The sequence below is a fragment of the Nymphalis io genome, chromosome 4, assembly GCF_905147045.1.
Source record: "Nymphalis io chromosome 4, ilAglIoxx1.1, whole genome shotgun sequence".
Classification (NCBI taxonomy): domain Eukaryota; kingdom Metazoa; phylum Arthropoda; class Insecta; order Lepidoptera; family Nymphalidae; genus Nymphalis; species Nymphalis io.
The window spans coordinates 11822184-11849228 of record NC_065891.1 but is presented as its reverse complement, the minus strand read 5'-3'; the positions used below and the strand labels follow the sequence as shown (position 1 = coordinate 11849228).

The window sequence follows — 27045 nt, the reverse complement described above, 5'->3', positions numbered from 1 at the left end:
GAATAAGTACAGTTTCGTACCTTCACCGTATATCTTATACTGGCTCATTGGCCTAGTTGCTAGATATCAGGCCGGGCCGGTAATGTTATTGGATTTTTCTGTCAAAGATTCTCATTATTGACCCGGAGTCTTGGAAGTTGGAAGTGTGTACACTTCCGTGCCTCAGAAAGCACGTTTAACCTGTGGTCCTTCTCCTTGACTCTTTTCGGTCGTGTCGGATTGTCGTCCCGTCAGATTATGAGAGTGAGGGACTATTCCCAGGGTGCATCTGTGTTTGCGGCACACACTTGTGCACTATAATATGTCCTGCTTAGTTGGCTAACCTCTCTTGAGATTAGCCGCCGTGGCCGAAATCAGTCTGGAGGACACCATCATCATGTACATCATCACAGAATAAAAACCAAATAATTATATATTTCTTAACAACCCTTTAAAAGCTCTAGCTTTTTTTGTGAGCTGTTTCCTGCGACTATGCTTATATCATTTATATTTTTAGATCTCTTATGTGCCATGCATGCCACCTTAATGTCAAATTTTATTAAGTTAGATTCAACAGTTAGTAACAAGGTAACAAACAATCAGACAGACAGTTACTTTCGCGTTTATATCAGTCTGACTATATTTATTTCTATATCCAGGTCATAGAAAAAGTTAAATATATTTTAATTGGTTTTTAATTGTCACGTAGTTATGACCAACTCAATAGTTTTTACTCGTTTCATTATTAGAAGATAATTTAATAGGAAATTATCAATGAAAGGAAATAGGAAATTTTAATCATATAAAAGTAAATTTTTTTTTTAAATTCAATCGAAGTATCGAATCGTCCCGAAAGTACGTGCAAGCAGTTTTTAAGCTTCAACTTCAAATATATATTAAATTTTATGGTTGCCATTCTATTACAACAAAATGTATTGTTAATTTCAAATAATAAACCACGACATTTTTGCATTTTCTTTCATTAACATCCAATCCTGATATCAATTAAAAAATTCACCATCACAGAAATTACTCGAAGGAAGTTAATAAAACTTAAACTTGGTAACATTATATATTGTATATAATAAATTGCTTGTAAATCAGAATTTCATACTATGTCTGCATGACACAAATGACATATTAGTTCTGTTCCTGACTCCTATCGACAATCAGTACCCATTTTCCGATGACTTTGTAACTGGGCATACATCTTAATATAAAAAATCTTTGCATTTAAAATACTCATCGTTGCTTTAGGATTTGAACCGAACGGGTATCCATGTATTCACTGCGCTATATCGGTGCAAAGTAAGTTCATATTCATCTCACACTCATAATTGGGTCGCGTTGACACCCACACAATGCTTTCCAAAAACTCAGCGTTCAGCAAAAAGTGATCGCGTCGCAACACATATTTATTAAGTGGGTGACACAGTGTCGGTTATATAACGCTCATGGGAACTGAATTATTAATTGTTTGAAGCTATTGTTCGATATGTTTGAACAGAGATTCATTTGAAAGTATTATATACCGAAAGATTTATACATTTATTTACAAGCAGAAATAATTAAGTGGTTGTGGTTAACCCGTAGAACACGTGAATTTGAACATAAGTCACGGGTTCAAATTTGGAGTATGATTAAATTTTCTTGTGTTTATAATTCATCTTGAGTTCGTTGGCAGAGGAAAACATAATAAGGAAACCTCCATTGAAAGCAATCATTGCGACAGCCATTGGAGTTTATTCCACATAATCTTCATCTTTTTCCTTAAAAGGCTGCCCAACAGTGGGATAAAATCTCTAAACAGTCAGCGCCGAACAATCGTAAGGCAGATTTAAATTATCAGTCCACAATATTATTCATATTCAATATAGTCATAAGATTAAAACTAAGAACATACCATCTCCTCGAATCCGAAGTAATTATGTATGAATAGAAAACTTTTCCACATGTTTTTTTCGCAAACTCGACTGTGCTCTTCAACCACGAGGTTCCACTGGGGCCCGTTGTTTATGTCGGGCAGAATGTATGTGCAGAATAACATTAGACTCAGGAACATTGGGAAGAGTCTGTGAGTCAAATATTATATGTTTAAGCCATCGTTGTAAATAGTAATTTAACATTATTATTATATTTGTAAGCATGTTTTTAACACAGGTATATTTAGTAGTTATTTGGAATGTAGATAAAAATGAGTAATGAAGTTAATGAGAGCTGTTGTGTTATATATATACTTAATTAAAATAAAAAGGTACTATTTATTTATTTTTCAAAACCCATGAAACATACTTAAAATAAGGAATTCTTTAAATTGATAGCACTTAGATATGTGTTGCCTTATATACGCAGACACGCATTAGTTACTTATAGGCTTTCAGAACGGAATAAAAATGTTCCATTATTTTAAATAAAGAATTTAAAAAAATACACATATTTTTATTATTTAAAAATAATAAACGAAGATGCATCAATCTAAAGTCAATATCGGTTAATTTAAAAAAAATGTGTTTTCCGTCGTATTGTAATTTTATTTATAGTTAAAAATTAACGTATATTTAAACTTTTGAGCGGAAAAGAAATAAATTTATCATTTTATAAATTGACTATTAGTCGAATGTGAAAAAAACGGTAAAAAAAAACAAGTTGGTAAATATATTATCTGTAACGTTTGACGTGTAGTTAGTAAGTTTTATAGATAATAAATACGATCATTCGATTTAATTTTATTACTGTATCCTAAGATTTATATGGTCTCGTTTTGTTATTTATAACGACTTGCGTAATTATGTATCTATTTATATTATATTTAAACTCTTTTTTAAACCAAGCTTGTAAATGTCCTATTGTTAAAAAAAAGCATCCAGTTATCAAATATTTATTTATAGCAACAGTGTTATTTTCTAAAAACTCAGATTTGTATATCATTCGTAAAATGTTATGGTGATACGCCATTTTGATACTTGTGACCGTTGAATGATATGGTAATTATAGTCAATGTCGCATATCGCTTCTTTCATTTTTAATACAATTTTGTATATTATTAATATTTTGGCGAAATAATGTATAGTTGGAAGATTCCTTAATCCCAACTACGTTTACGTTTAAAGTTTATACGTTTTTTTTTAAATACGCGTACTAATTTAAAACCGCCATTTTGTTGGTGGAAAGCAGGGTGAAGTAAATTGATTATTGGGGCGACTTGTGATTTGTTAAATGTGTTATTCGGATTTCTGAAAGTAATTTGTATGATTTGGTTTCTATTTCTAAAAAGACCAATTCGAGGTTTTTTATTAAATCAATTTTTTAAATATAATAAATGTTCTTGAGAGTTTAAGCTAGTTTTTTTCTAGAATATTTGCGTCTTGGTAATATTTTATGACAAACTAAACAAAAAAGGTTTTTAGGCAAATTGTTTTAATTAAAGTAATAAAGCGTTACAGTGATAAGGGCTTAAATATTTCACATTCATTACGGTTTTTAATTTAAAAAATATAATAAACACGTGCGTACTAATGCGATGATTCAGAAACACATTAACGATTTATTAATTAAAAATGTATTAGGTTTTTTTCTTAATCAAATTTAAAGGGTCAAATAATTTGTGAATCACAAGAATTTAATTTAATAATGAGCTTAAGTAATATTTTTAGCAATATGTTTAAAATTCTTGTCCATTATAATATATACATTATTTAGTATTGAAACTAATTATTATATTTAATATAATATCTTCTAAAAAAGATAACATTTTTTTAACATATACCATGTTTAAACATGGTCTTGTCTAAATTTAATTGATATTGGATGTATTTAAAATTTTAATCGATGCGTAAATTGGGGTAAATTATAGATGTCGTTGTTACACACAAAATACATTTTTAGTTGCTTAATTTTCGAGTATAATTTCGTATTGTTTGATAAGGTATCTTTGTTACTGTCATTTCAAAAGGTCGTATGTAATATTATATAATGTACTGTACAATATACTTCATGAATCATCAATGATATAAGTATACAAAGACTACTACAATGCTTATTCATTTATGTAATATGATATATAAATGTAGCGTATGATAGCGTACTTCATTTGTTCTCTGTTTTAAAAATTTGTTATTTTTATTTTATAATAATATTAAAATTAATTTCAAGTTTAGTTGATTGAAGTATCGAGAGGTGTTTTATTTTTCTTCAACAAAATTTTATAAAAAGCATAAAAATTGAAAATTTCGAAAAGTTTTATTAATAATATTCTTATTGTTGTGTCAATGGTTTTCTGTACACACGACCTTAGAACTAACAGAAGCGTATTGTCATGTATTTTTATGCGTACTAGTTATTGAAAGTATCTAGTTCGTGAAATGAAGTACGTATGCTTTCGTAAGCAACGCAAAGGCAAGTTGAATTTTGTATGTCGTTATTTGCTTAGGTTTACGATACGTATATTTTAATTTAATAAATAGTTTCACTAAGTTTTAAAGGTCATGCATTAATATATTATTGTTATTGGAAGGCCCAAAACAATTATTCGAAGGCATATATTACAATAAATTTTTTCAGTTATGTTCTTACATTAGTTATTCCTAACAAATGACTGTATTGCATTATTAAATGAAAATATAATTTTTCATACAGAATATACAGCAAGCTCAATTTAAAAATTGACGAAACAAAATATAGCATAAATAATTTGAACGGTTCTGAATTTAAATTTGTTCTGAATTTAACTTTGATCTTGTAATATATTTTAATTAATTTCGTTGTATCGCTTCCGCAATCGTCTAACAACTTTGCTTAAGCAAGATGGCTCAGTGGCTGTTACTTTTACTTTTCAATTTCAAAATTGGCTACACATTTATAAATAAATCTGTGTTATTGACAAAACGTTATTTGTGTTTACAATTAATCTCGTGCTCGGTAAAGAAAAACGTCGTGAGGAAACTCATCATATCTCATCATCAAATTCTTGTGATTCACAAATTATTTGACCCTTTAAATTTGATTAAGAAAAAAACCTAATACATTTTTAATTAATAAATCGTTAATGTGTTTCTGAATCATCGCATTAGTACGCACGTGTTTATTATATTTTTTAAATTAAAAACCGTAATGAATGTGAAATATTTAAGCCCTTATCACTGTAACGCTTTATTACTTTAATTAAAACAATTTGCCTAAAAACCTTTTTTGTTTAGTTTGTCATAAAATATTACCAAGACGCAAATATTCTATTAAATCTGCTACGTGTTTTTACGAATCCGTATTGGAGTAGTGTGGCGGAGAAGAGGCCTTAGCCCAGCAGTGGGATTTTATAATCAGTTACTATAATTATGAAAGAAAAACATACCTGAACCACCTGGCCAGCAGTCTATCCTTAAAGTTTATAGTTCCTTTCTTTTCCAAGTCTTGAAGAAGATTATGTGCGTTTAGAAATCCACTGAGATACAAAAAACTGTCCGTATAGATGATCGCCGACCGTCCGATCACGGCCCAAGGCATTCCAAATACCTGATTAAAGAAAGTGTTGGAGTTAAAACAGTACAGTGATATATTAAGCTGAAACAGAGTAATTATTAAGTATTACTTGGTGGTAGGGCTTTGTCCAAGCCCTTTTGGGTAGGTACCACCCACTCGTCAAAAAAATTCTCAGGCACATGGGACATAACACCTTAGTTCTCAAGGTTGGTGGCGCATTGGCTATGTGAGGAATGGTTAAAAATAGTGATGATAACTTACCATCAAGTGGCTTATTTATTCTAATCCCTACCTACTTTAAAAAAATGACTTCAAAATTAGTCTAGTGGTGGGGTTGTATGGTTTCAGATCCCGAGGTTCTGTTATTGTGAGGTCATGCCGCGGACAGTAGATAAATCGGTTGGACTTGGCCTTAACTCTATTCTGTCGTTTCGGATTGTACTCTCAATGGATTATGAGGGTGTGGGATTAGAGTGCCTATGTGCCTATGCCTGTGTACTTGTGGACTATAATAACTCCTGCGTAGTTGCTATCGTGAATAGAGGTCGTGACCGGAATAAGTCATTAGGCTCTAATTAAATTTCAATAGAAGAAACAGAGCAATATAATAACAAAGCCCTTGATTGATGCGGATGTAGTAGTCTTGATAGTTTATTTATGGATATATAATAAAAAAAAATATTTATGAAATAATTCAATTTGATGTATTCCGAAGTATATAAGATATATATAGGATATATATATATATATATATATATATATATATATATATATATATATATATATATATATATATATATATATATAGGACTATGCTTTAGTATAATTTATCTTGCACTGCTATAAAATTATCGTTTTGTGCGTATCAAAAATTACTATTTTTATGCTTCTTTGTTTATTTATATTATATGTTGTCTCTATCCCTTCTTGGGGCCGTCCCGTAGCGGTAGGTGGTAGATTGACGTGAAACATCAATATTGATAGATATTGAAATAATTTATAATTAAAGGAAACCAATAATATAGGAGTAAAATAAAAAAAAAACTTGAGTCTCTATCATAAAATAAATATATTTTCATATTAGTAGTAATAAAAAAAAGCAGAGCAGGCCTAGTGGTTAGAACGCGTGAATCTTAACCGATGATCGTGGGTTCAAACCCGGGCAAGCACCACTGAATTTTCATGTGCTTAATTTGTGTTTATAATTCATCTCGTGCTTGACAGTGAAGGAAAACATCGTGAGGAAACCTGCATGTGTCTAATTTCATTGAAGTTAAGCCACATGTGTATTCTACCAACCCGCATTGGAGCAGCGTGGTGGAATAAGCTCCAAACCTTCTCCTCAAAAGAGAGAGGAGTCCTTAGCCCAGCAGTGGGACATTAACAGGCTGTTACTGTTACTGTTTTTAGTAGTAATATAGTAATATAGCAAGGAAGTATATAGTATAAGTGTTATGCACAAATAACCGCAAACCTACTCCGGGTTGGCGGTAGAGAGAAGGCATGACGGCATAAGAGAGCGTCATGACGTTTGCCGTCACGGAATACGTTTTGTTTTTACTCCGAAGGCGCGCCAACAGAAGTTTCACATCGAATATAGATCATAGTTTAGTAAAATATAATAATGGTCAATTATCACAACTAAACCCGAACATTTAATATTCTTTAACATGTATATATGTATATATCATATAACATGTGTATATCAATGTATGTATGAAGGTTGCTTCGTATAAAAGCAATGACCATCAGAACTATCAGAGGTCACCCATTAAAAATCAAAGCAAAAACTTTAAATTAATACTTAAGTGTAAGTGGTAAAGACATATTCCCGTCACTTCTTCATTTATAATAGATAGATGAAGAATTTATTAACAAAAACAATCAAGGCTTAGAAGCAGAAGTAGGCTCTTACCATTTAAATCAAACTTAAATCGTCATTTTATTATTAATTTTATGTAAACCTAATATCGGATTGGAATGTGGTTTCTATCGAGAGGAACCGGTAAGGTTATTTTTTCTTTTCTTATTAAACAATTTTATTAGAGGCAAGAGACAGACAGATACATGAATTACATGATTTTTTTCAAAGCCTATAAATTAATCATCTACTAATATTATAATTGCAAAAGTAACTTTGTTTGTCTCTTACGTTTACACAGATGAGCCTCTGTCTCGATTTTAATGAAATTTCCATGTATGTAGTATGAAATAAGTTTAAACCCCAAGGAAAGATATAGGCTAGTTTTTATATCGAGCATCTGTCCAACTTTTCTCTATCAGGCGAGTAGTCGCGGGCGAAAGCTATCCGATAAAATACGAAAAACATGCCTATAAAATAATTATACAACTTGTAACAATCCTAAAACTATGGGCAACTATGTTAAAATTCTATGTCAATCAGATTAGTAATTTTTGCGTAAGTCCAGTGAATACCATGTAAACTTTCATCATTAAAATATAAGTTTAATTAAAATAAAATATAGAATTAATTTTTATATTTTAGTTACGTAAAAGGCAAATAGGACTCGGGGTCAGTGGTTATCTCCTCCTACTGATCAATATCTGTTTGTAGTATGAGTGTCAATGGTATTGTAAGAGGAATGAGCAATTCCATACTTTTTCAATTCTCCACTAACTCTTAGTACCCATAGAAGTCAAGTTTCTTGTGCCTGTTAAAAGATTGCGTCAATCATGCTTCAAATTCGAACAAAGTAAAAAGTATTGTAAGTAAATATACAATTATTATACGTAGTTTTTTTATGGATATTTACTAATAAAATTATCTAATTAATGCATGTATGAGATGCAGATCTGGCGTAGTTTCCGCAAATTGTGGCTACAGAGTCACAATTAACCTTCTATGTACTTCCGTTAAACTGTAACGAATCGAAATTTTGTGATCGTCTAGCGTAGTAGCAAGGAACCTGTTTTTAATTTTCATGGTCAGGAATTCCATTTCTGATAACATTTATTTGTTATGGTTTTGCAGATTTGTTTTGATCGGTGTCGTCCTTGGGGATCACCTTAACGTGCCTCGGAGAGTGCTGTCTATTGGTAGTGAATACAAATATTTGGTAAGAGATCTAGCACACTTACAATAACAGCCTGTTAATGTCCCACTCCTGGGCTAAGGCCTCCTCTCCCTTTTAAGGAGAAGGTTTGGAGCTTATTTCATGCTGCTCCAATGCGGGTTGGTAGAATACACATGTGGCAGAATTTCAATGAAATTAGACACATGCAGGTTTCCTCACGATGTTTTCCTTCACTGTCAAGCACGAGATGAATTATAAACACAAATTAAGCATATGAAAATTCAGTGGTGCTTGCCCGGGTTTGAACCCACGATCATCGCTTAAGATTCACGCGTTCTTACCACTAGGCCATCTCGGCTTCTCTAGCACACTTATAGTCGTATAAGTCGTAAAGCGAAGCCGAAGCGATGCGGAATCGATAACGCTCACTTATCGAACGATAGATCACAATCTTGACATTACGTGGGCTTCTTTGATGAAACTTATTATTATATTTATATATAAGTGATAAAGACTAAATAGTATATGTCACATTCTTAATAAAATTGTAAACTGCGAAAGTTAGTTTGTTTGTTTGTTATGCTTTCACGTCTTGACTTCTGAACCGATCATCGTGAAATATTGCATATACGTTGTCAGAGGCACAAAAAAGGATATAGAGTAAGAACATAACAAACCCGAAGACGCGGGCAAAAATAGTAAGCTATAAAATTTAAACAATATTTTAAAACAGGCTTTTATTTCTTGCATTCAAATGATTGAAATTTACCTGACTAGATTTAACTGTACAGCATTCAAAGTGTATAGAATTTCAAAAGAATTTCCGCAAGCATTAAATAGATGCTCGAAAAAAAGGATGTTATAAGAAGGTAAAGAATGTTCACACATACCTCGGAATAGCTCGTCTTATTAACATAAGGGCTGTGAGCCATCGCCATAGACTTGTGAGCAAGAAGCAACGCAAATGCATTTATCCCTCTGAATGCATCCACTCCTTTGACTCTCGTCGGTGAATCCGACAAGTCAAAAACTTTTCTTAAATTACGTTTTAGAGAAAACGCATTAAGTAACTTCTCAAAGTTCGTTCCGTCTTCCTTTCCGTCGTCGAGCATTGTTCCCAAACTTAACAAAAGGATTATGGACAGGAAAAATGTTCTGAAACAAAATGTTAACAATGTAGTTATAAATATTTAAGAAGTTGTGAATCATTTAAATACTTATTAAGCGGTTGCTTGCGTCGTATGTTTAATGAAATAAATTTTAATCACGTCGCGCCTTTATCTTTGGGCTCTATTGATACTATATGACCAATCGTAATAACCTCATTAAAATAACGAAGTAAAAAAAATTGCCGTTAAAGAAATATCCGTTTCACGTGGTATTTACCAATAAACTTTTTTTTGTTATTAATAAGTTTCATTTCTATTGGTGTTTTGTTTATTTTTTATTAACTTTTTTACATAATTAGTAGTATATGTTCAAATAGATAGTTTTTTATGTTTATACGTCTCAGGTGTAGGTCCGAGAAACAGAACCGAGCCATGAAAGAATAAGAATAAAATCAGATTTATTTAGGACCCAGGTATTACAGACACAAAATAGAAAAAAAGCAGAGCCATTATACAAAAACTAAAAGAATAATAACGAAAGGTAAAATCTATATATATTGCAATGACTGCACTTGGTTTTGTATATTTGGCATATGGGTATTCAGTATACAATGGAAACATTTTAAGAAATCGAGAGGCAGTTGGGAACTAATAAGTTGTCTTTTGTGCCTGTAATTGGTTATTGGTAGGTTAGCCCTATTACCAAGTAAAGTCTCAATAATAGTGTCTTTTGAAGCTTTAACCGGACGTAACGAAGTATATTGCCTATCAATATTTTTAAGTTATTTATACAAAATAAATAAATATTATGAATCACGACATGATGACAACATGAACTCGGTAACAACATTTTTTGAGTCGAAGAGTGATGAGATCACTCATTTAAAGATCAAATCTGTTGTAGCAAAATTTACGCGCTACTCTTTGTATGCTTAAAATGTCTACACATCATATATGTTAATATAGTAGTATAGTCATTTCAACATATTATTTATTATATTCAAACACAATTTATATATTTTCCGATATTTTGTTGAGGTACAAGCGAAATGGCATGGGAAATAATTAAAATTAAAAATTTTGGTTTATGTTTACATTTGTTCGTATGTATCTTTTATTTCTTTTTTAAAATCTTTATTTTTATAAATTATAAGTTAATTTATATATATTTGAATAAAAGACGATGACTTTTTTCAATGTTGTTTATGTCTGTAATCTGTAATTTTTATATATTTTTAATACGCTCTTTATACACCATATCATACACTATATGTATATCTATAAATGTTTAATAATATTTCTTTATTTATTTAGGATCACCAACATGATATTTTTTTTATTTTTTTTTATTTATTTATAAAATACGATATTAATTACAAATTAAAAGTTTACAAATTAATAGGTCTAAGGGTAAAAGTTGCCATACTTAAAGGTAACCACGACATGCAAAAATAACACTAAGCATCTAAAATAATAATGAAAGAAATATTAACCAAATTAATTATTAATTAATTAATATAATGAAAGAAATATTAAAATAATAATGAAAGAAATATGAACGCTGTAACCTTAACAAATAAATATATTTTTTTTCTCAACCCTCGATTTTATTGTTTAGTAGAATTATTCTGCAAAACAAACTCGAAACTCACCGCAAATGAAACCGGTCGTGAAATGTCAGAAAGTGATATGTGACATTGAACGTAATAATTATAACATTTCAAGAATACACGTATCAAAATAGTATATCACAACGAGTCGGTTGTTTTGCGGGACTAATGCAGCAAGTTCTTGCAGATGCACTGCTAGGAAGCTGTTGAAGATTATATTTATAAGTTAAAGTGTTTAATCAATTTATTATAAGTAGCGTCTCTAATTAATTACAATAACTACATTAGGTATTTTGTTTTGATATTGTAAGCAATATACGAAAATTTTATGTTTTCCACAAATGAGATTTTCTGATTTACGTATATATTTATCAAAACATGTTCATCGCCTAAATAAGGGCATCAAATAATATATGCACATAAATAAGCGATAATTATTTGCCGGAAGTCATAAAGTTATTTTCAATAGATTATTCATGCGTATTGAGATATATTTTTAAAGATATTTTTACTAAGCAAATTCTATTTGTTAAACTATAATTTTGGTGCGCCATGAACGCTTAATAAATAACCTTTTACGTTTGTTCCTATGTGAATTGATTATGTTTAAAATGCCTTCGTTATTTATTTTCTGTTTTACAATTGAATGTTTTATTCTTAATTTTCTGGAATCGTTTGGCAGTCACACAAATAAAATTTACTAACTGCCAGAGTGGTTTAACAAAGGTAAGAAGATGCTTAATATTTACATTTTTTTAGAGCAACGTCTTATGTAACATTATATATTTTTATTAACAGCTTATAGTTACACCTACTAATATTATGAAGCTCAAGATTTTTTTTAATTTCTTCATATCGCTATTTTAAAACAGTCTTGAAACATATATATTAGCATCATATGCAGGATATTTATCCTATTTTTTCAGATATGTTATAGATTATCATATATTTACTATATTACGCTACGATACTTGGGGGATGGAGTAGTAAGAGGGGTAAAGTGACAGTTGATTTTCGTTTTTAATCATATTTCGTTTTTTATCATAAAGATCATCTATCGACTGTATTACCCCAAATTAAAATGCCATCGTTTATTGTGATGTGCCAAGTTACAATAAATAATATACACAAGATGAGTCATTTCAATAAACAATTGTATTTCGTAGGTTCAAAGCTGAGTCTACTCGTCAACTTATAAATTTGAGACTTTATTTTTATTAATACTCTGTACTGTTCAAGTATCAAAGATACTTTCAATAAGTTCAACACCAAGACCAGCACATTTCTGATTATGGAGCACCCAGCACGTCGTATGCAGCAAATGAACTAATATTTGATTTTATTACGTTTTTTTACTTATATAGGTTTATTGCCTCGTTGGTCTAGTGGCTTGATGTAAGGCTGCAGACCCGGAGGTCCTGGGTTCAATTCCCAGGTCGGGCCATTAAAAAGTTATTAGGTTTTTCTATCAGAAAATCCTCAGTAGCACAGCGGAGCCTGGAAGTTGGAAGTGTGTACACTCCCGTGCCTCGTAAAGCACGTAAAGCCGTTGGTCCTGCGAACTCTTTCCGGTCGTGTCGGATTGCCGTCCCATCGGATCATGAGAGTTAGGGAATAGAGAGTACACCTGTATTTGCGCACACACTTGCGTACTATAATATCTCCTGCGTAGTTGGCTAATCTCTCTCGAGAATGGCCACCGTGGCCGAAATCGGTCTGGAGAACATTATTATTATTACTTATATAGGTTTATATTGATTGTGTTTCGACGTGTCAGATTTAAGAACGGAATAATTAATGTCATTAAGGTCATATATTTTTAATAGAATGTTATTAATAATGTATGAGTGATGCTTAGTATTATGTGCTATTATTCTGTACGGGATGCACAGTTCGTAAATTTTGCTACAATTATTCAAATAAGACATTTTTATTACCTGTTTCTCAAGTTCAAATAATATTTTGGTAAGTATTGGGTAACAACATGCAGTTAATTTTATAATAGCTACCATGTTTATATTTTTATATTACTTTAATTATAGTTATATGTAATAATATACATACAAAGACAACACAGCACCTTTGTCTAATTTTTTTTTTTTGGTAGAAAGTATAAAGCAAAATGTTTTATTTTTTACTACATACTTACATTGTCATTGTTTTTCCAAATGAATACGGTCGCTTGAAATTCTTTACAGAGCACATTGTATTATGTACCTTCACAGATATACCGAGGTCTGAAAGCTTGTGGGACAGTTCGTCTTCTAGGTCGAAGCTGCTACATGAACTTGGGATACAAACACCCCATAGTATACTTGAATATCTTGGAAGTCGATGGCCCATCTTAAACAAAAAAAAAGAATATTAAGTAATGTCTTCCAGACCGATTTTGCCCACGGCGCCCAATCTCAAGAGAGATTAGCCAACTACGCAGGAGGTATTATGGTGCACAAGTGTGTGCAAACACATGTGCACTCTCTATTCCCTAACTCTCATAATCCGATGGGACGGCAGTCCGACACGACCGGAAAGAGTTCAGGCGCAGAACCAACCGCTTTACGTGCTTTCCGAGGCACGGGAGTGTACACATTTCCAACTTCCAGACTCCGGACTGAGAATTTTCTGATAGAAAAACCCAATAACTTTTTATTGGCCCGACCTGGGAATCGAACCCAGGACCTCCGGGTCTGCGGCCTTTATCAAGCCACTAGACCAACGAGGCAGTTAATAATAGTAATAAAATATTTAAAAAATATATTAGGTAATACTGCTGTAAATAAAAAAATAATATTAGATTTTTTTAACCAAATGACTCATTTGGGTTTCTTTATCAACAGCTCATAAATACTACAAAATTATTTGAAGTTCATAACTGGCAAGCCGTAGAAATACATTAATAAAATACAGCAAATCATTCATATAGTCAAGTCGCTTCTGAGAAACCGATGAATATTTATAGAAACATAAAATACGCGTCAAACATTTATTTATAACCACCTTTTTTGGAGTCGTTGAAACTGTTAACATTTGTTCGTTTTAAGTAATTGGTCTTAATTTCGTGTCTTTAAAGACGGATGTACCTATGAGTGGGCAGGTATATACATTGTTATACTATGAAAAAAAAAGTTCAAATTTAATTAAAAATTCAGATGTTAAATATACGAGGGCGAGGCGAAGGAAGAAAATTTTGTTTCTCAAACCTTTACAAACCTTGTTCAACAATTATTATATAACAGATTTGCAACTTTCGTTGGTAATATTTATATGACACTTCGTTGTGAGCTATAATACTTAGTAGTATCTAGCTTATCTTGGTAGTATCTTGGGCGTCTGGGTAGGTAATCAATCATTCGACATTCGATATTCTACCGTCAAACAACAATGTATAGTATTGTTGTGTTCCGGTTTGAAGAAGAGTGAAGGACACAAGGAACATTATATAGTTCTTAAGGTTGGTGGAGCATTGGCGATATAAGGAATGATTAATATTTCTTACAGCGCCAATGGGCATGGGCAGTGGACCTACCACCTACCTGTTTAAACAAAAAAATATATCAATATTGAACTTGAATGCAACGCAATGAGTAACAAATTTAAAATGAAACGTTTCTTATGCATTCTGTCGTGTCTAAGTTCACAATATCGAAAAAATACAATGCAAGAGTGGCTTATATTTTCGGAACATTGTAGTGCCCGATCAGGGCTTGCATTGGCATTGTTTCTGGACTGCTTTAGAAGTATTTCAGAAAATATTATCAGACTGTGCGAACCATCTTGGGGCTATTGTGTTACACAATAAGAATTGTGATTCAAAATAAAGCTAGAGACCAAATAAGTTGACAATGTGGACGGTTGTCGAGCTCCTCACGGAATATTAACTAAGGAGTTAGACCTTGAAATTTGCGTGATCACGATACAGGCGATATAGGTTCGTTTTCGTTTTATTATTCGACATCGTTATACGAATATTCATTTATAAGTCGTTTTTCCTCATTATCTTCATCATTTCTCAAAAGCTTAAAAATTACCTCTTGTTATTCAAAGTTGATATGTTTTATTTGAAATGACATTTCAATGGATTTACTAATTTTAATAATGGGTCACATTGACACTTGTACAGTAAGAAATACAAGCCACTCTTAATACAGTCAACGCGTCGCTAAACATAGAATTTAAGATAATCCTTACGTTTCCTTTCAAGCCGTTCAAGCAATACTATTATTTCGCGGTAGTTGCGTGATGAGTGAGGGTTGTACCTACTCGGAATGAGCTGTACAAAGTAAGCCCTTTATTGTGTATGTTTGTATACTAAAGTATATTTCCTATTTCTTGCTTTCTGAGATCTTAACTTCTCATCACATCACATCCGTGCGCGTACTACTTAATTATTATTTCATAATTAGCATACAATGCACGATGTTTTTTAAATGTCAAATGATATTAAATCAAATGCGTTAAGCTATTAACATATTACCGTTTAATAATATTAATTAATCGTCTATCCTTTTTTATCTCTATAATTTTAATTTTTAAGGTTGCCTCATAGGTAATGTTACGATTTCGTTTTTGTAGTATAAAAATATAAATACTCTGGATTTATGTTTGTTTATATGCACTTTTGAATCGTTATGTTACAGAATTAAATTGAATATAAAGTTACCACCGTATCGGAATGTAACAAAACTCAGTAATTACTACTTTCCTTAAATAGACGTGTATTTCATTATAATATGTATTTATTTTTGATTATGTAATCTATATATTTAAAATATTTCCTGTAGGGAAATCAACGAATACTAACTCAATGTATTTTTAGTCTTTTAAAATAAAGTTATTTCTTTTTATAAAATTTCTAGCTACCTGACCAGACTTCGCACGTGCAGAATAACATACGTCTATATAAAAAGTTTATATTGAATGACAAAAGTACAAAGTACGCCACACAGAACATCTCACCAATGTCCCACATTCGGATGAATAATTTAGTAATGCATAAAGGACAAAAGAAGAAGATGTAACGCAATAATATTAAATAAATTTTAACGTGTTGTTTAACAGTTAATATCGTCAATATTTAGGACATTTTGTTAGATAGTTACCGCTTGGTAGTGAAGGGACCGCACCTTGACCAGTTGCATTCTGTGCCCTCTAGCAAAAAAGTATCATATTAAGGTAGATTTTATGATACTAGTTAATAATATAGGTAATAAAAACATTTGGATGAAATAAAATTTTAACCTTATTTTTTCGTAAATTCAGAAGTAGATAAAAATTAATTAGTAAGTTTTTGTTGTTATTATTATAGGTCCAATGAAATGAAAGCGTGTTTAAATAATCATTTAGTAAGTAGATATTTTTTTATTGGCAATGGTCAAATGTTACCTGTTTTATCCAAATATCATTGAATCTCTTCTAAAAATGTCTACATACTCTTTATCATACATATTTTTCAATTTATGAAGTAATCAAATTGAATGAAAACCTATTTATTTGAAAGTTGAAAAAATGTTTACAATTTTACGTTTTACGATTACGATCAACGCACACAGCCATACATCACATAGGAACACACACCGAAAAATTCATCTAAAATACAAAATCGCTTACTAAAGGTTTTTTTTATATTGTATAGGTAGGCGGATGAGTATATGGGCCACCTGATGGTAAGTTGTCACCAACGCCTATAGACATACATTACATAGGCATTGTAAGAAATGTTAACCAGTGCTTACATCGCCACTGCGCCACCAACCTTGGGAACTAAGATGTTATGTCCCTTGTGCCTGTAATACAATATTGTAGTCAATATCAACATCCACTAAAATTTATTTGTGACTTTCTAATGTTTTCGTCACTTTAATTTTACTTCCAGATGAAATCTCAATAAATGACTTGGAACATTGGATATTTAACAGCGTCCTTAGATCTATTCTAAGCGAATCAATACTTTCACGACCCTGGAATTTTTCCTTTTAGGTCTCTAATCTGATCACGTAAAGTAACGTAACTTTAACCGTCAAATGCTATGTTAGCCGGACATCCGAGGTCGGTTAGCTAATTTCGGAATTGATATATTTGTTTTTTATTCTCTAGGAAAAAGTTTTAACCTCTTCATGATCATCTTTTTTTTTCTACATTTTGCTGATTTTCAACAAAGTATGTTTAAAATTGTAAGTGAAGAATTAACTTTCATCAAAATTTTGCACGGGTAAACGATAGAAAACAAAACTATGACAGTTTCAATTAGTATTAAAATATTTAGCAATCGGTGATTTCCATTGATTAAAACTGAGTAATGTTTTTATTTTCATTGGTTGATTTCAAGAACAAAACTAGAGATTTCCATGTAGAGTGTTTTTTTACTGTACGAGCAATTTCAATTGTCCGGTCAGAAGAATAGTCAAAAAAAAATCGAGATTTGTTGCTGAAGTTAGCACTCAGTAACTTGGGCTAGTAATGCGAATACACACAATGCGCAATCTATCATTACGTAAATAGATGATTTTATCATTGTTTTACAATGCTAACTTCAGGTAAATCATGCAGATTAATCGTTAATGTTAATGTTACGTGATTTATTTGTATACAAGTTTATTCTTGATATTTGTGTATTTGTTAATTTCATATTTTGATTTTTTCATTGCTCATATCAACGTTACACATAGATACTAGCTCTGCCAGAAGTATAAAGCACGTCTTTAATCGTCAGTCAATGTACTGGCAAGCACGTGATCTTAAGTTTATTTTGTTACTATAGAAAGATAGATGATATCACGGACATACATTGGCAGTATAAGAGATATTAACCATTTCAATGTTTACTGCGATTTTATCTGATTTAAATTCTATATACTACGAGTATCTATGTTAAATAGATAGACAGACAGAAGAGATAGAATAGACAGTTTTTTTAAATATTTTACCAAATTAGTTTATGACAATGTTGCAGACACTAAATTAAATTTGTTTGTGTCAAAATCAAAATGATTTATTCAACATTGAACCATTACACTTGCTTATTGATAGTCAAACTAGAAGCTACCACCGGTTCGAAAAAAAAACACCCAATCTAGTCTATAATACATTTAATTTTTTATCGTATAGCTGAATGACTTGTCTGTAATATACGCTGATTGAAATAAGCTGTTCGTTTCTTCTTAATTCTTTCTATATTTTCTAGATATGTTTAGTAATTTTTATTTATTTTACTAGGCAGCTAACTTTACTTCTTTGAGTCATAGTCGGGTAGCTCTCCGTGCATTCATGAAAACATAAATATTCAATATTGTCAAAACGTCAATTAGGCTCAAGGCGTGTGTTTCGTATATGTAAAGAACATATAAGGAACTTGTATTTACGTGCATACATTACGCACGCTTTGTGTCTATTTAATTGCGAACAACGAAATTAGATTCGATCGAGCTTTGAAACTTAATATGGCTTCGTATTGACGAGCTCTGTTGAGTAATAGTTAGGTTGAGTACAGTTCAATAGATAATATTAATAAATAATAATAATAATATTAACTATGTTTTCTTTAGTAATGCATACATACGTCTTATTAAACACTAAGGAAGGACAACATTATGAGGAAACCTGTATGTATCTAATTTCATTGAAATTATGCCGTATCAACTATCAACCTGCATTGGAGTAGCGTGGTGGAATAAGCTCCAAACCTTCTCCTCAAAAGGGAGAGAAGGCCTTAGCCCAGCTGTGGGACATTAACAAGCTGTTAATGTTACTGTTTATTTGTTGCTTAATCACGCAAAAACGGCTGAATGGATTTGGATGACACTTGGAGCAAAGGTAGCTTATACTTAACATATGCACACCAACATGCTTTCATTACACGTGGATGAAGCCGCTGGCGAAAGCTATTAAATATACATAAACACTTGTAAGCATATAAAATTAAAATGAGTTGATAAATATAATCTGTGATAATTTCGTGGATAATAGCTATAAACCGTAACCGTAACAGCCTGTGAATGTCACACTGCTGGGCTAAAGGCCTCCTCTCCTCTTTTTGAGGAGAAGGTTTGGAGCTTATTCCACCACGCTGCTCCAATGCGCGTTGGTGGAATACACATGTGGCAGAATTTCAGTGAAATTAGACACATGCAGGTTTCCTCACGATGTTTTCCTTCACCGTAAAGCACGAGATGAATTATAATCACAAATTAAGCACATGAAAATTCAGTGGTGCTTGCCCGGGTTTGAACCCACGATCATCGGTTAAAATTCACGCGTTCTTACCACTGGCCCATCTCGGCTCATATAGCTATAAACAAACATGTGTTTTGATAATTTAGAGAAATGAAAATGGCGTTTAATTTCGACATAACGTCTGAATACGAAACATTATCTTATTTGCCGTTCGTAAAGTGGTTTTCATAATGATTTAAGCTCCGAATACCTCGAATATTTCATAATTATAAACATTCCATCAAATTTTATAATTAAGAGTCTTTATTAATTTAGTAAAAATATTAAATTGCAAAGTAAATTAAGTATTCTTTGGACAGAATGGTTGTTTTATTGTTATATAATTCCACAAATACTTTTAACTTATATCTACGTATATATAATAATAATATATAAAAGTAATTAGTGGAAATATTTAACTACTGAGTTGATTGCCGGTTCATCTCGATATTACTTACATCCTGAACATTGGCAATTGAACGTGACGTATTAATTGAATCAATTATATTTTGATTTCAAGGGATTTTGTATTCAGATTTATTGTACAAGATGATACTTCGGAATTGGAATAATATCTATACTATTGTATAGACATAATATATGAAGAGAATAGGTGGCCTAGTAAAAAGAATGCAAAAAACCTTCCTCTTAAAAGGGAGAAGAGGCTCTGCCCTATTTTGTCCGTATACTTTTGCTCAGAGGAACGAGCTGATTTCTATAATTTACTTTTTAGTCTGATCAATAATAGGTTTCTAAATTAAAAAAACGGTTACTCCATATCCAAATTGAGATTGAAAACGTGAAAAAAAAATTGACCATGTATGTTTGTGTATTTAAATAATAATAAAATACAATTACCTAAATGTTTGTATCCTGCATGAATCCCACGAATATTGCTACTTCCGCGTATAAATTTTTACCGCATGTTTAATATTGTATTTATTAAAATCAATAAATGATTAAATATTAATTGAATGTCATTGTCATGACATTTTAGATGCTTTTTATTCCAGATGATAATATATACTTCAATAATTTACATATAAATATGTATATTATACGCGGTACAGTACGCGGAACATCAAATTCATATCAATAGATATAAATAACTCATAATACTTGGAGACCAAGTCATGAAATTAGGTGCTCGTTATTAAATACGTCAATACTTCTAATAAACGTGATATATGACGTCATAGATAAAACAATTATGACAAAGCGACTATTATAGTTGGACATAAATAAGCCGTATGAGCTATTGGAGTGCGCTGCACATTTGAATTGCTTGTTTAATATATGTACCGTCCAAATATTTACGCTTCGGGTTGCCAAGAGCGTTACAAAGAATCGTAGTCGTTACTCGACTACACCGACAAGAAAGGTTATGTTTTTAAATGTTTAATATTCGTGTTTCCACTATCGGTTTTAAATTACTGCAAATAAGTTATGTATTTGAGTTTATAATTCATACTTCATGCTGAAGGTAAACATAGTGAGCAAAACTCACGGTTGAAATTCTGGTTGAAAATATCGTGTTGTATAATCAATTGGCATTAGAGGAGCATGGTGGAATAAGTTTTAAGCGTTCTCTTCAATAGGACATGAGGTCTTTACATTGAGTTTTAATTGATAAATACACTTATTAGCTAATCAGGACAATTTTGCTTAATAAAAGTAAAAATCTTCATTCAATAAAGTAGCATTTCTTAACTTTAAAATTTTGCATCCTAAATATATATATACTTATATAAAAAATCTAATTCTGTAAATGATAAAATTGTTAGGCCGTATTGTATTGTGAAATTAGTTTTTTTATATTAAACCATTTATATTACATACGTAAATCTTTGTGATTTATTTTTCGTTAAATCTAGTCCGTATTCTCGGCAAATGTAGATTGATTTTATTTATACTTTTTTTTTATAGTATAGGTTGGCGGACGAACATATGGGCCACATTGGCATTGGCATTGTAAGAAATGTTAACCATCGCTTACATCGCCAATACGCCACCAACCTTGGGAACTAAGATGTTATGTCCCTTGTGCCTGTAATTACACTGGCTCACTCGCCCTTCAAACCGGAACACAAAAATAACAAGTACTGCTGTTTTGTGGTAGAATAACTGATGGGTGGGTGGTACCTACCCAGACGGGCTTGCACAAAGCCCTACCACCAGTAAACATATATTAGCATTTTTATCGGTCCAGAATAACTTTACAATGTTTCTATACAATCGCAATATTATTCATAAATATTCAAGACACATACTTTATAATAACGCACTTGCGAAATACGTTTCGAAGCAATCAGTGTTTCAGTTGAATTAAGATGGAAACTGTTTTGCACGTTGATTGCAGTTAAGCTAACTTTTGCTCCATCTCAGTTTATTGACTGTTAGTTATAATTTAATAACAAACAAACGAATTTAAAAGTATATATACATATATATATATATATAAATATAAATAAAGACAACAATGTGTGTCCTCTATGCGTTCCAAATCCATTGATGTCATTGTAATGAGAAATTGGCGAGTTATTTTGCGAACCCTGGTAAGATCAGTAACAGCCTGTTAATGTTCCACTGCTGGGCTAAGGCCTCCTCTCCCTTTTGAGAAGAAGGTTTTAGAGCTTATTCCACCACGCTGCTCCAATGCGAGTTGGTAGAATACACATGTGGCAGAATTTCAATGAAATTAGTCACATGAAGGTTTCCTCACGATGTTTTCCCTCACCGTCTAGCACGAGATGAATTATAAATACAAATTAAGCACATGAATATTCAGTGGTGCTTGCTTGGGTGTGAAACCACGATCATCGGTTAAGATTCACGCGTTCTAACCACTCGGCCATCGCGGCTTTTTCTCGGCTGGTAAGATCCTCGCCCTCAAAATAAATGTGCGAAGCCGGGACTATTAGCTTATTATATAATATAAAAGTGGATGGTGGTATAATTTGTGCGAGCCTAATTCGATACTGTTTTAACGATTTCCATGGAAGTTGCCACATATGTGTATTTTCTTTATAGTTTTTTATTACTACTAGTTGGCGTTCGTGGCTTAGCCCGCGTGAGAGTTAAGGACTGTTGCAAGATACCCTGTATCTACTGGCACCATATAATATCCTATCTACTTTGTATACACGTTGCCAGGTGTACAGAAAAGGACATAGGGGTACCACCCAACCTCTCCTCCCGGATACGTGGGCGAAGTCAAGGGCGGAAACTAGTGTGTATATAAATTGAACAATTGTTATTGTATAATAAATACGGCCTAAATTCGATCGAGAAAAAACTTTAAACACTTCTTGTTGTGTCTCAAATTTCAACAATTAAGGATGTACCATTACGTAAAATAGTTGACGTGCAAGTGGTAACGGATTATTATTTAAAAAAAAATAAAATAAAAGGTGTAATATTAGTAATAATAATTAGTAATTATTATATAATTTAAAGACATTTACTGTGAGGTCTTAAAAGTTATATTAAAGTCACAGACAGATTAGGTCTTTTAAATTAAAAGATTAATTTATTATTGTAATTGTTATGCAGATTTAAAATAAAATAAATAGTGAAATTAAACTTGATTAAATTATAATAATTAGTAGTTTTATAAAGATTAAATAAAGCATATTTTTTTTTAGATTTAGGCTTAAAGACTTGTATTTTCAAAAATACATTATAGTCACTTACTTGAGAACAGAGGTTACATAATCAGTAAAATGAAATTCGCCATTCCATCTCAGTTACTATGTTTTAGTTAGTTAGGAAGTATACATAGTATTAATTTTAATAGGTGGATATTTTTAAGTTATTTTAAACATGGCTTTACGAAATTTACACAGTTAAAAATGTGATTACAAATTGTAAGAAAAAATAATAAAAATAAAAACAGCCATGAATATAAAATAAAAAATAGGCTGATTAATTGAAGTTAAATGAAATAATAAAAATTTTTGCTGATTGTTCATATATATAAGCCGAGATGGCCTAGTGGTTAGAACGCGTGAATCTTAACCGATGATCGTGGCTTCAAACCCGGTCAAGCATTACTGAATATTCATGTGCCTAATTTGTGTTTATAATTTATCTCGTGCTTGGCAGTAAAGGAAAACATCGTGAGGAAACCTGCGTGTGTCTAATTTCATTGAAATTCTGCCACATGTGTATTCTACCACCCCGCATTGGAGCAGCGCGGTGGAATTAGCTCCAAACATTCTCCTCAAAATGGAAAACCATTTTGAGGAGAATGTTTGAAGGCTTTTGCCCAGCAGTGGGACATTAACAGGCTGTTACTGTACTGTTTATATTTATGTATATCCTTAGATTAGGAAAACAATACACAATATAAAAACAGTTTTTTTTGTATTGTCAAAAGGTGTTTATAATATAATTAGCTAGTTATATTTTGAATGAGGTTTTTTTATAATATAGGAATGCGGACGAGCATATGAGCTACTTGACGGTAAGTGGTCCAACCAACGATTATAGACATTGGCATTGTAAGAAATGTTAACCATCGCTTACATCGCCAATACGCCACCAACCTTGGGAACTAAGATGTTATGTCCCTTGTGAATAAAACAATACGTAACGTTGCGTTATGGAAATCACGGAAGACAAAATTCAATTTATATAAAATGTCGAATTCTCCATGGTCAGATATATATTTTATTTTCAGTATTACTGTTTTAATATTCTTCAAAATATATTGAATTATAGTTGCATCAGTTGTCTCGTATTGACCTTCTTAGTCCCAATATCGTTTTGATAACACAGACTCCAATATTACATTAGTTTATATACTTACATCTGTTACGTTGCTTCTTATATAATGCCCGCTGTGTATTAAGTAATCCAACTGTTGCCCCTTTTCACCCCCAATGCTGACTTGTAAAGATGCCAGACAATATTTGCCTCGGACTGCGCCGTCGATACCCAAACATTCGTCGAAGTCACCGTATTGGTTGCCGTTTCCACTTAGTATACCGGACGGTGGTTTCGCCGTCGCATCGAACACTGGAACAAACATTGGTAATGAGATTATCGAAACTACGACAAAGTTGTCCATTTTAATCCAAACTTGCTTTGTTGTCTCGTTACGAGATGACTCGACAAAAGCGCTCTTAGGAGATTACAAGTGAATCTTGTTTCTGAACTACATACGACAAACTTTCGGTTGTGATTCTGGAGAAGAAAGAATTGAATATAGTTTTCTTATTTTACATATAACGTTATCTTTGTATATTCAATCGTTCTAATATAAACATTTTATTTTTATTTTAAATGCCTCAGAGGACCAATTCTACTAAGAAATGACATTTTCTCAATCGAATTGAAACGTAATTGTAATTGCATTATAATCGATCCAGTTGCATCGGATCGAAGTTGGATCTGAATAAAATCAAGAACGTATCTAAAACCGTTACAAATTAGTAGAATCCAGTGCAGATCAGTTATATATCATGGTGCCTGGACATAATCGGTAAGACTATTGGTGATGCCTTACAAATCACTCCTGGGAGCTCACTGATTAGACGAGTGGACCATGAGCCCTATAGCGCAGCCCTATATAGGTTAGATTTGAAAAATTAAGCGATATCATTGTTGAAGTGTTTAATTATTAGTTATTATTAAAAAAAAAATTTTCTTATTAACAAATATTATTGACTAATTTATTTGGTATTTTCATAAAAATATTTAAAGAATGAATTAAATTATGACGAACAAAGATCTAATATAACTCAATGTGAACATAAATTCGTCGATAAATTCCGGGTTTCCACTTAATTTGGTTACTATTACAATTTAATTTTAATATTTCTTAAATATATGTTTATGTCGAATTTAAAAGGAAAATGCACTTCCTCACAATGTTTTCTTTTCACCAAATACGTGATGAAAATTTAGTAGCCCTTGCTCGAGTTTGAGCCTGTAATGCTCGGATAAAATTCACGTGTTCCATTAGACCAAATTTTTGAGAAAACCTTAATAAAATGTGATACGTGATATAAGTAAACATAATGAAAAATATGTTGTAAATATTATGAATTAGACGAATTTATTATTTATTTATTCAATAATGGTTACATGAACTGACTGCGGAACCCACCAAATTTATCCACGTGAAGGTTACGGTCAGACGCCCCATAACGACCGCTATTTTTTAATGTCACCCGATAACATTGAAACTCGTTATGTCAAAGCGTTGCAGAAGTGACAGCAACCGGTGAACGCCGAGTGACATTGGCTTGATTTGACTCTGTCTGCTGTGTGTCGAATAAAGTTTTAGATGTAATATGCATGACATGTTCGACTTTAATAGAAATTGCGTAATGATTTAATTATCTGTGCTACGCGGTTTTACTCGCGTTTATTGTACAAGGAATTATATAAGATCCTTAAATCTAAGAGTAATAACGTAAGTCATCAAAAAATAACGTAATTCATAACGTAAGTCATCAGTAAATCACTAGATGGATTTGTGCAAGTCCGTCTGTACCACCTAGCTATCACATATTCTACCGTCATACAGCAATAATTTTGTGAGTGATTTTCGGATTGGCGATTTAAGGCATTTTTAATATTTCTTGCAGTGCCAATTAAATAATAAATATAAACATAACAACGTAACATTTAACAATGGGGTAAGTTTGAAAATCATGACAATAGTTTTAATTAAATTTTTAATATTTATTTAAATGACTAAAATTCCTACTTATATTTATGCCTTAAATGTTGGTATTCCAATATATTTGTCGAAACAATCACAATATTATTCATTATATTGTGATTGTTTCAGACCATGAATAATTGAAGACGGTGATCAACTAAAAAAATTAAATTCTACAAGATTGCATTGTTTGACAGATAAATTGTCGAGAATAAGAAATGAGTTGTAGCTATTAACACAGATAACAAGATTCTAGATTAATAAAGATCAGATCATAATTTTGTTCATAATAATCATACTTTTCCTTGAGGCCTTACAGACTGTTCGGTAATCCGATTCAATTGATTTTCTACTCCTGTAATTATTTCCATTACATGTACAGTACACTATATATCGTTACATTTTGATCAAAATATACTTACTTCTAATATTATGTGAGTTTAGTAAGAGTGTAATGGTTTTTATCGGTAGAAAATTCATTCCGAGCCGGTGACAACGCTTTACAATTGAAAAGTACTGCTGAAAGTCTATTTGAATAAAAATATTTTTATAATTAAATATAAATGTGAATATTTCGTTATTTGACGAGGAATACTGTATGAAAGTGATTCCATAAGAGCACTGATTACTATGAAGCCTACGATTTATTGATAAATATACAGCAGTCCTCGATAAGTAAGCTATGTGACTTGTAAACGAAACCGGTTTACTGGTGGTAGGGCTTTGCGTAAGCTCGTCTGGGTGGTACCACCCACTAATCAGTATTCTGCCGCAAAACAGCATTATATAGGTATATATTATAGGTATTGTTGTATTCCGGTTTGAAGCTCGTCCGCCTACCTATTTAATAAAAAAATAGAAACCGCGAAATCATCAAGTATGTGGAGGTGATTTGTAATCTGGAGGCGCGGCTGCCGGTGTCGTTGACCCGAACACTAGACATTATATTTGTGTTG

At 31.7% G+C, this 27045-nt stretch overlaps 1 protein-coding gene across 1 annotated transcript in view; it reads right to left on the bottom strand.

The window, feature by feature from the left end:
• LOC126768129 (nose resistant to fluoxetine protein 6) overlaps nucleotides 1-27045 on the bottom strand; it is a 48945-nt gene that overhangs the window by 10875 nt on the left and 11025 nt on the right. The window contains exons 2-6 of the mRNA XM_050486046.1: nucleotides 24227-24435; nucleotides 13358-13551; nucleotides 9380-9644; nucleotides 5327-5487; nucleotides 1883-2051 (exon numbers count right to left, since the gene is read on the bottom strand). Coding sequence (XP_050342003.1) covers nucleotides 1883-2051; nucleotides 5327-5487; nucleotides 9380-9644; nucleotides 13358-13551; nucleotides 24227-24435 — 998 coding nt within the window. The remainder of the gene's footprint in view (nucleotides 1-1882; nucleotides 2052-5326; nucleotides 5488-9379; nucleotides 9645-13357; nucleotides 13552-24226; nucleotides 24436-27045) is intronic.